The sequence below is a fragment of the Ruditapes philippinarum genome, unplaced genomic scaffold, assembly GCF_026571515.1.
Source record: "Ruditapes philippinarum isolate M1 unplaced genomic scaffold, ASM2657151v2 ctg2377_1_1_1_1, whole genome shotgun sequence".
Classification (NCBI taxonomy): Eukaryota; Metazoa; Mollusca; class Bivalvia; order Venerida; family Veneridae; genus Ruditapes; species Ruditapes philippinarum.
In genome coordinates, this window is record NW_026860257.1 from 12,173 (window position 1) to 22,787 (window position 10,615).

Here is a 10,615-nt window from a genome sequence, read left to right on the forward strand (position 1 = left end):
TGCCCCAACTATTATTATTACATCCAATAAAATGTAACATATTTTTAGCTCGACTATACGAAGTATATGGAGAGCTGTCCTACTCGCCCCGGCGTCGGCGTCGGCGTCCGCGTCCAGATTTTAGATTAAAGTTTTGGTGCAGTAAAATATTTTTCACTATAACTTTCTCATTTCTTAAGGTATCAACTTCAAACTTCAAATATATGTTCCTTATCATCAACCACATCTTATGTGACAAGGTTCATAACTCTAGCACCAATATTTTTAGATTTATCTCCCCTTGAACTTAGATTTTTCCTCAAAAAGTACTATTTCTTACTGTTTCTTCTTTATTTCTTAAGGGATCAACCTCATACTTCAAATATATTTTAGTTATCATCATCCCCATCTTATGTGACAAGGTTCATAACTCTAGCACTAGATTTATCTCCCTTTGAACTTAGAATTTTCCATAAAACATATTATTTTTTTACTGTTACTTATTTATTTCTAAAGGGATCAACTTCATACTTCAAATATATTTACGTTATCATCATCCACATCTTATGTGACAAGGTTCATAACTCTAGCACCAATATTGCAAGAATTATCTCCCCATAAACTTAGATTTTTTTACTAGAAAAATGTTATTTTTTATTACAACTTTTTTATTTTTAAAGGTATCTACCTCAAACTTCAAATACTTATTCCTTATCATCAATTACATTTTATGTGACAATGTTCATAACTCTTGAAGCAATATTTACACATTTATCTCTCTTTGAACTTTTCTTTAAGAAATATAATAACTTCTTTACTTTTTAGGGTATCTACTTCAAACTTCAAATATATATTTCTTATCATTACACAAATGTTGTGTGACAAGGTCCATAACTCTAGCATGACTATTTCTAGAATTATTCCCCTTGATCTTGGAATTTATGTTAACAAATATTATTTTTTTACTATAACTTAATACATAATTATACATAATTGATTTTTCTTTCATAGTTTTGTCCTCCTTACTGCGTCCAGTATTTTATTAGTCGAGCTTCGCTGTCTCCTGTGATAGCTCTTGTTTATCACGCCCCAACTATTATTATTACATCCAATAAAATGTCACATATTTAATATCATTCCCCAACTATTACGTCCAATTTAATGTAACATCTTTATTAGCATACCCCAACTAACTTTCAATGTAATGTAACATATTTATTATCGTGCCCCAACTAACATTTAATTTAATATAACATCTTAATTAGCATACCCCAACTAACTTTCAATGTAATGTAACATATTGATTATCATGCCCCAAATATTACGTCCAACATAATGTTACATATTTATTATCACGCCCCAACTAAAGTCCAATATTATGTAACATATTAATCAGCATGCCCCAACGGACATCCAATTAAATGTAACATTTAAAGTGTATTGGTACACGGGTACATGTTCCAATATACAGTTGACTCTCGGTAACTCAAGTTTGAAGGGACTGGGCATTTCATTTCGAGAGAAACGGAATTCGAGTAACGTATGTTTGCCACCATTACGTTAACATTCGTACATGTATATACACAATTGACTGTCGGTTATGCTGCAATATTTAACGGTTGAAATGACGGTTTATCATTTAAAACTGCAAATTTTAAATGAACAAAAAATATTATTTAAAATTTAATACATGTATATTAATACTGAAACATAAACACAAACATTTGTAGCAATGACATAAATGGGTCAGTATTCATCAGTAATAATATTCAGCGCATGTTTACAACAAGCACTCATAACAATTTATTACGATAGAAGCATACTAACATACAGTATATATTTAAACAGTATGTTTCATACTTGGAGAATGTGAATTAATCATCGGACGAAAATGAAAGTACAAATATCGTTAAACCGGAAGTACATATTAATGTATGCCTATGAAAAATGACGGAACATAACATTATACAAATGTCATTTACCTACCGATTGAAGTCAATTTTACAACGTGTTAATGATACATGATGACCAACAATTAAGATTACTATGAAACGTGTGAACCAGATTGACAACATCCTTGATGTCGCCGACCTTTGATCTGTTGGCTGTTTTTACACTTTGACTTATTGAAATGAAAATATGTTGTACTTAAATTGACAGGACCCTACATTCATTTCGACTAAACAGGAGTGTCAGTAAGTCAAAATTTGACACAATTGGAATTTAAATACAAAGATAAGGAAGGATATTTGACGGGACTTTAGAAATTCTTTGACTGACGCGGAATTTTGTGTAAAGCGATTTTGACTTATTGAGAGTCAACTGTATATAAACACATTAAAAGTGTATCTTTTGGATATTGTTATAAAATATCTCTCTTATATAAAACTTGACATTTATAACCTATGCATAAATATGTTCATATACTACTGTGAGGACAAATGAAGTCGAGGCATAAGTGTCAAATGGGCACAATTCTAGTTATTTTGTAAAGAGAACAAATCAACCTCCAGTGTTCAAATTTTATTGACAAAAATAATGCAATAAAATGAATTACATAAGTACATAAATCACAAAATAAAATATTGTCTCAACATTTTATATAGCAAATAATTTAAAAGAAATTAAGTATTTCTTTTGAAGTTGGAATTTCTCAAACAAGTTTTACTTCAACTCCCGCCCCCCCCCCCCAAAAAAAAAAAAAAATACAAACAAACAAACAAAAAAAAACAAAAATTATGTTCTGTAAAATAATTAAATAAGATAAATGAATTAAATTCAGCAAAGAATTAATCAGTATATAGACTGTAGATTTCAACTCAAACTAAGTTCTAACTTTGACTTCCTTAGGTAAGAAATAATAAACTTCAATGTCAATCAATGATAATTATCTTCTTGTTCAAATGTATGCTCTCGCCCAAAACCTACAATAATTGAACAATACTTGACAACAATTGACAAAACATAAAGACAGTTCACTGAACAATAACAACTAACCTATCGTTCTATAATGTTACCACTGAATGTTTGAATGCCATTGTACAGTGATAACTATGGTGATTTTATATAGTGCTTTATATAAACATTGTACATGAGTTTTGTTATTATTGATACCATGAAATCTTGTTTATTTGTGTGAAACTCACACATTTTACTTAAGTAGCAGCAAGAATAAAATTTTTATCGCTGCATTATATAATAGATATTTCAATGTGCATTATATGATAGATATTTCAATAGAGTATGGAATTTAAATTTGCTGTATTAAAGCTATAAGTACTTTACAATTGTTTATGTTTTGTTATGTCTGCATTAATTACCATTGCTTGGTTCTACATCATTTGATACATTTTGATAATATTGTTACTCTCATTTGTGTATATGTATGTACTAAAATAAAGTGTACTGGTCTCAGCACACCAACATACAGCTCGAGGATCCTCTACATTCTCCAGTATAGTTGTCCTGTCTTTACAGTCACCACTTACTCTATATATACATATACCTTTGATATCGCACACAAAGAGGGACCCGTCATCTAACAGTGAAATACCCCATGGGCTTCCAGTGGTTACATTCCTTCCTATCATCTCTCCCTGCCAATTAAACCTTATAACTGCATTCTTGTGGGTATCAGATACATAGATTGAATGGTTTGTGGTCACATAACAAGGGTAACTGAAAATACTGTCACCATTGGAGTCTTTCTCAACTGTAATTTTAATATTACCTTTCAAGTCCATGATTTGGAGTTTAGCGGGATATAAAATGTAACTGCAAGTTTCCCCTGATGATGGCTTATTCCATGGCACTCTCCATATACTTTCAGTTTGTTATTCAATAAGAGAGAGTTTGAGGAGAAGGAAATGAACTGTATTGTTTTAATTTTTGGTAATGTAACAGCAAGTGTATCTCTAGCCACTATGGTGATATCCCAGGGATATGTTTCAAGCTGTAGTTGTTTGATTGTTCCACTTTTTATGTCTATCATTTTAATTGAGTTATTATTTCTATCTGCTACAAATAATTGGTTCTGAGGAGAGACAGTTATACCTATTATATAGCAATCATTTTTATCTGAGGAAGTTTGAGCATTGATGTTTCTAGGGGTAGACATTTTCATTGATACTGCAGTCTTATTTGTTCGTTCAGCTGGTTTGTTCATGTCCTTTTTTCGCAATGTTCCTAATGATTTCTCATTCTGAAGGAATTGTTTGATTGCTTGATTGGATTCAAAAGTGTATTCAGCAACATCATTGGTTGTTGGTAGTTGTTTTGTTATATTTTCATTGTGTAATATCAGTTGCTGAGCTATTTTCAATTCAGTAAATAGTTGGTCAGTTTTCTTGTTGGTGTTGAATTGTTTTAGAGTATCAGCTGATGCTTGGAGTGATTTGTTGATGTCATCACATGTTGTTTCTGTTGTTTTCAACTTGTTGTTGTTGTCATGTTGGATTTTTGTTGCAGTATTTTTAACTTTCGTTTCAAGTTCATCTAATCTTTTATTTATCTCTTTTCTAAAGTTTTCTATTTCTGTTATAGCATCTTTCAGAGAAGTTGTTGAATTAGCAACTCTATGTTTCAGATCTTTTGTAATCTGGCAGCATTTGTCTGTCAGTTTGTCAATATTTTTTAGAGTTTCTTTGAACTCCATGCTGTCTAAAATCTGTCCTGTTATATCAGGTATGTAGTCCACATGGCAGGATGTTGGTGTGTGTTGAAGGGTTACACAAACGGTACAGATAAGTGCATTATGGTCATGACAAAAGAACTTGATAATTTCATTTGTATGTTTAGGACAAGACTTTGTCAAATCAGCTGTCTTTCCACCAGAAGTAGGTTTTAATGACTTATAGAGGTTTTGTTTATGTGGCATGTGATCTTTATCTAGAAGTTGGTGATGACGTAGTGATTTTGGTCGCCTGTGAGTGTTAAAACAAGTTTGACATAAATGTTCCTCACAATCCACACAGTATCCAAAGGCAGGTAGTCTGATGTCATCTCTGTCACATTGTTCACAAAATATGTCAAAATTTCAGCACCCCCTGAATGTGTAGATGACATTTCTGAATCCCTTTTTCCCGGGCCAACCCATAAAAAACCAAAATAGAAGTTTTTTAATTTAACCACTGATTTTTATCTTTTTATATTAAAAAAAAAGAATTTTAATTCAAATATTAATTCCCTATGCCTTTTCCTTATATTTTGTGACACTTTAATAATCAGGAAAACAAATTATCTTTAAGTTTTTAGTCGTTGTTTGAAGCATGTTTTAAGTTTTCAAGTGTTTTTTGGATCATTTTTTTAAAACGCTTTTCCGAGCAAAATTTTCAGCAAAAGGGGGTTTTCAATTAACCGGCACAAATTTTTCACATTGTAAGCGAGTGTGCGCACAAATTGGGTCCCTGCGGCAAGGTCAAAGTCACAAGGGTGAAAAATAAATTTTAAAAAATCACTAGAGATAATAAAGTATCCAGATATTTTCCAGATATTGCCCAGAGCATATTTCCTATATGCTTATTTATAATGCCAACATCTCTGTCAAAAGCTTCTGTGATGGGGGTATATTGCAACAAAGGTTCCCTTTTTACACTTTGAACTTTGTCTGGGACATTACTCTGAAACAATAAGAGATATCAACATAAAACTTTGTACACACTTGTTCAGGATCTTAGAATATCATGGAAAATGGTCAGAAAGGATGGTATGATGATTTCAAGGTCAAGTTTGAATGTGGGTTACCTGGGGTCAAAAACTAGGTCACACTGCCCAAATATGGAAAAAACCTTGTTTACACTTTAGAGGCTACTATGTTGATCCAAATATCCATGAAATTGGTCAGAAAGGTTGTTTATATCATTTCTATCTCAATTTGGAATATAGGCTAACGATGGTCAAAAACTAGGTCACACAGCCAAGATATGAAAAACCCTTGCTAACTGTCTACAGGCTATTGTTTTGAACCAAATATCCTGGAAATTGGTCAATAAAGTTGTTATTTTGTTTTCTAGGCCAAGTAAGAACATGGGTCACCTGGGGTCAAAAACGAGGTCATACAGCATAAGTATTGGAAAACCTTGTTAACACTCTAGGGGCTACTGTTCCAGTCCAAATATTCTTGATATTGGTCAGAAAGGTTGTTATTACAATTTCAAGGTAAAGTTTAAATATGGGTCACTTTTATTCAGAAAGAAGGTCACACAGACCATATCTGGAAAAGCCTTGTTTACACAGGGGCTACTGCTTTGATTCAAATATCCGGGAAATTGGTCAGACTGGTTGTATTTGTGATTTCTAGGTCAATCTCAAATATTGGTCAACTAGTGTAAAAAAACTAGGTAACACAGCCCAAATATGGAAAAACCTTGAAAACACTATAGAGGCTTTTGTTTTGATCCAAATATCCTGGAAATTGTGCAGAAAGGTTTTTTAAATGATTTCTAGGTAAACTTTGAATATGGGTCACCTGGGGTCAAAAACTAGTTGTATGTCACACAGGTCAGCCCAAAAAATATGGGATTGAGCCTTCATATTCAGGGCCATCGTGGCCCTCTTGTTTATGTAGACTTTTGATTTATCCTAGGAAAACACACTTATGTCTTCTTGTTCCAAACTATAAGGCTCAAAGCTTATAATTTTTTTAGCTCACCTGAAAACTTTGTCAAGATGATTGTCGAGATAATTGTTCGGATGACTTTGAATATTGGTAATATCGGATGAAAAACTAGGTCAGAGGAGCTAAAAATAGAAAAATCTTGTAAACACTCTAGTGGCTACTGTTTTGATAAAAAATCCTTGAAATTGGTCTGAAAGTTTGTTTTGATGATTTTTATGTCAATTACGAAAATATGGGTCATCTGGGGTCAAAAACTAGGTCACTATGCCCAAATATGGAAAAATCTTGTGAACACTCTGGTGGTCACTTTTTTGACTCAATTTTCATCAAGCTTGTCCCTTCCCCAGGAGTCACTTACTTTATGTTGACTTGTAAAGGAAAATACATTTAAGATTTCTTTTGTAAGTCTTCAATACGATTACCAGGAGCTTAGATATTTGGCAGGTAGCATGGCTCAATGGATCTCTATATTAGTTGTATAAGTCCTGAAGTAAAAAATGGCCCTGCAATAAGGTGAACAAAGTTTACACAGATTTATATAGTAAACATGTCTTAGAAAAAAATTATTTAAATTCCATGCAGAACTCTGGTTGCCATGGCAACCGAATAAAACAACTTATAAAATCCCCTTTTAAAAAACCTAAAGAGCTAGAGCCTAGCTATTAAGCATGAAACATCTTCTAGAGAGTGTCTACCAAGTTTGTTCAAAATAAAGCCCTGGGGACAAAATTGGCCCTGGCCTGGGAGGTCATTTATTTTCCTTATATGTATATAGTAAAAAGAAAAAAAGAATCTTCTTTTAAAAAACCCAAATAGCTAGAACTTAGATGATAAGCATTAAACATCTTCTAGTGGGTCTCTACAAAGTTTGTTCAAATAAAAGCCCTGGGGTCAAAATTGGCCCCGCCCAAGGGAGTCATTGATTTTCCATATATGCATATAGTAAAAACTTATAAAATCTTCTTTTAAAGAACCCAAAGAGCTAGAGCTAAGATATTTAGCATGAAACATCTTCTAATAGGTGTCTACCAAGTTTGTTCAAGTAAAAGCCCTGGGGTCAAAATTGGCCCCGCCCAAGGGGGTCATTGATTTTCCCTATATGCATATAGTAAAAACTTATAAAATCTTCTTTTAAAGAACCCAAAGAACTAGAGCTTAGATATTTAGCATGAAATATCATTTAATGAGTGTCTATCAAGTTTGTTCAAATAAAAGCCATGGGGTTAAAATTGGCCCCACCTTGGGGGTCATTGATTTTCCTTATATGTAAACAGTAAACACTTAAAAAGTCTTCTTTTAAAAAACCCAATAAGATAAAGCTTAGATATTAAGTCTGAAACATCTTCTAATGGGTGTCTCCTAAGTTGTTTGTTCAAATAAAAGCCATGGTGACAAACCTGGCCCCGCCCTGGGTTGTCATTGATTTTCCTTATATTAATGAAGTAAAAACTTAAAAAATCTTCTTTTAAAAAACACAAATATTAACTAAGATATTAAGCATGAAACATCTTCTGCTATCTAAAGTGTATTTAAATAAAAGTCTTGGGGTCAAAATTATCCCCGGCACAGGGGGTCGTTGATTTTCCTTATATGTTTATAGAAAAAATATTCTTATATTAAAACCCAAATAGCTGGAGCTTAGATAATATGCATGAAACATCTTCTAGAGGGTATCTACCAAGTGTGTTAAAAAAAGCCCGGGTTCAAAATTGGCCTCGTCTAAGGCGGTTGTTGATTTTCCTTATATGTACGTATATTGTAAAAACTTTAAAAAATCTTATATTAAAAAACCCAAGAGCTCAGATATTCTTCTAATGGGTGTCTACCAAGTATGTTCAAATAAAAGCCTTGGGTCATAATTGCCCCCGCCTTGGGCGGGGGTTGTTGATTTTCCTTTTATGTCTATTGTAAAAACTTAAAAAATCTATGTTGATCGTAAAAACTTAAAAATCTTCCTTGTCACATTAAACCCATTAAAATAAAATATAAACCATTTAAAGTTAGTTTGAGTTGTGGGTGGGGTACAGAAAATATCTCAAGGTTATTTCAACTGTAGGCAAATTTAAATCAATTTAAAGTAATATAAATACTTGATAAATTTCATTTAATTTTTGAACATAGATATTGAGTAAATTGACTCACCAGCAATGTATACTGCTGTCTAGAATATTAAAAATATTGCTGTCTTTTCGCAACGATCCCTTCACCGCGTTCGACAATGATTGCAAAAAGTGACACCCTCTTTAGTTTCTTATCTGACAAGTCACTTCCTGTCTATGTACTGATATGATAATGTATTTAACCTGTATAAACTTGTAGAGATAGATTTGTTAAATTTTTAAGTTACACCAGATGATATTACCCTAAACAGGAAACTGATGTACAATACTACACTTAAGGTATTAGATGTATAAATGACACTTTTTCAAGAGGCTTTTAAACTTTATGTTTATAAACTTTGCTATATTCTAGACATAAATAATAAAAAAATAACTTTACCATTTTGTTTGAAAGATATTGACAATTTATTCACTTTTGTATCGGTTTAAAAAACACCAAAAACAATTTTTTTTATTGTCTGTAAAAATTTCCTTTTTAATATTTTCCCTTTCCTTTAAAAGTAATTATAAATGAACCCTAATTTTGGGGGAAATTTTAAATTTTTTCCCTTTTTTTCTGTCCTCCCTAAAAAGTATAGTACTTAGGTGGCTTGGGGAACAATAGGGAACAGTAAATTTCTTTGATGCTTTTCATATTAAGCTCTTAGTGGCTTTTTTCTCTTAGTGGCTAAAGAAAAATAGGAGAACAAAGGGTACCACTTAAATCTAAAAATTTGAAGCTTTGTTGTCTGTCCTACGAAAACCCCAAGGGACTGTGTGACTTGGAGAAAAAAGGGAAACATAAAATTTTTTTGATCCTATTCATTCCTTTTACTTTTGCTTTTTTTAAGCCTTGTGTGACTAGAAATGGCCAAAAAGATCAAAGGAAAAGTCACATAAGTACCATTTTGTGGGTACGTCCGGTTGTCCATCCGCATTAAGCTTGTCCGCCCTTCACAGGTCAAACTACTGGTGTAATTTCAATGAAACTTTACAGGAGTGATCACTACCATACTGTGTTGTGCACATGACCGGCACGTTCTGCTTCGCTGCCCAAAATGGACGCCAAAGCTAAAAATATAAAAATATTGTCCAGCCTTTACAGGTCAAACTACTGAAGGGATTTTAACCAAACATTACAGGAGTGATCAGTACCATCCCTAGTTCGCACATCATATATATATAGTAAAATTTAAAAATCTTGTTTAAAAAAAAGAACTAGAGCTTAGATATTAAGCATGAAACATGTTCTAATGGGTGTCTCAAATAAAAGCCATTGGGTCAAAATTGGCCCCGCCCAGAGTAGGGGGTTCATTGATTTCCTTACATGTATATTGATAAAACTTTAAAATATACTTCTTAAAAACCCAAATGGCTAGAGCTTATATATTAAGCATGAAAAACATTTAATAGTGAGTGTCTACCAAATTTGTTCAAATAAAAACCCTGGGATCAAAATTGGCCCGTCCCAGGGTGTCGTTGATTTTCCTTATATGCATATAGAAAAAAACAAAAACAAAATCTTGTTTTAAAAAACCCAAAGAGCTAGAGCTTTGATATTAAGCATGAATCATCTTCTAGTGGATATTAACCATGTTTCTTCAAATAAAAGACCTGAGGTCATAATTGGCCCTGTCCAAAGCAGTCATTGATTTCCCTTATATGTATATTATAAGTAAAAATTAAAAAATCTTCTTTTTAAAAACTCAAATAGCTAGAGCTTAGATATTAAGCATGAACTATTTTCTTATGAATGTCTAACATAATTTTTTTTTCAAATAAAAGCTCTTGGGTCAAAATTTGCCCCCATTGATTTTCCTTATATGTACACATCTTTTGAAACTGTTGTCTCTTAGCAATTGCAACCAGTAATGTTTTTACAGATGCACTATTTCAAATACAAATATGAACTTTGTGATAT

At 32.4% G+C, this 10,615-nt stretch overlaps 1 protein-coding gene across 1 annotated transcript; it reads right to left on the bottom strand.

Annotated features, from left to right (window-relative positions):
- Positions 1-3,712: 3,712 nt before the first annotated feature.
- LOC132759424 (FNIP repeat-containing protein DDB_G0290639-like) lies at positions 3,713-4,855 on the bottom strand. The gene has a single exon (XM_060751191.1). The coding sequence runs from the start codon at positions 4,853-4,855 to the stop codon at positions 3,713-3,715; it is 1,143 nt and encodes a 380-aa protein (XP_060607174.1).
- Between the last annotated feature and the right edge of the window lie 5,760 nt (positions 4,856-10,615).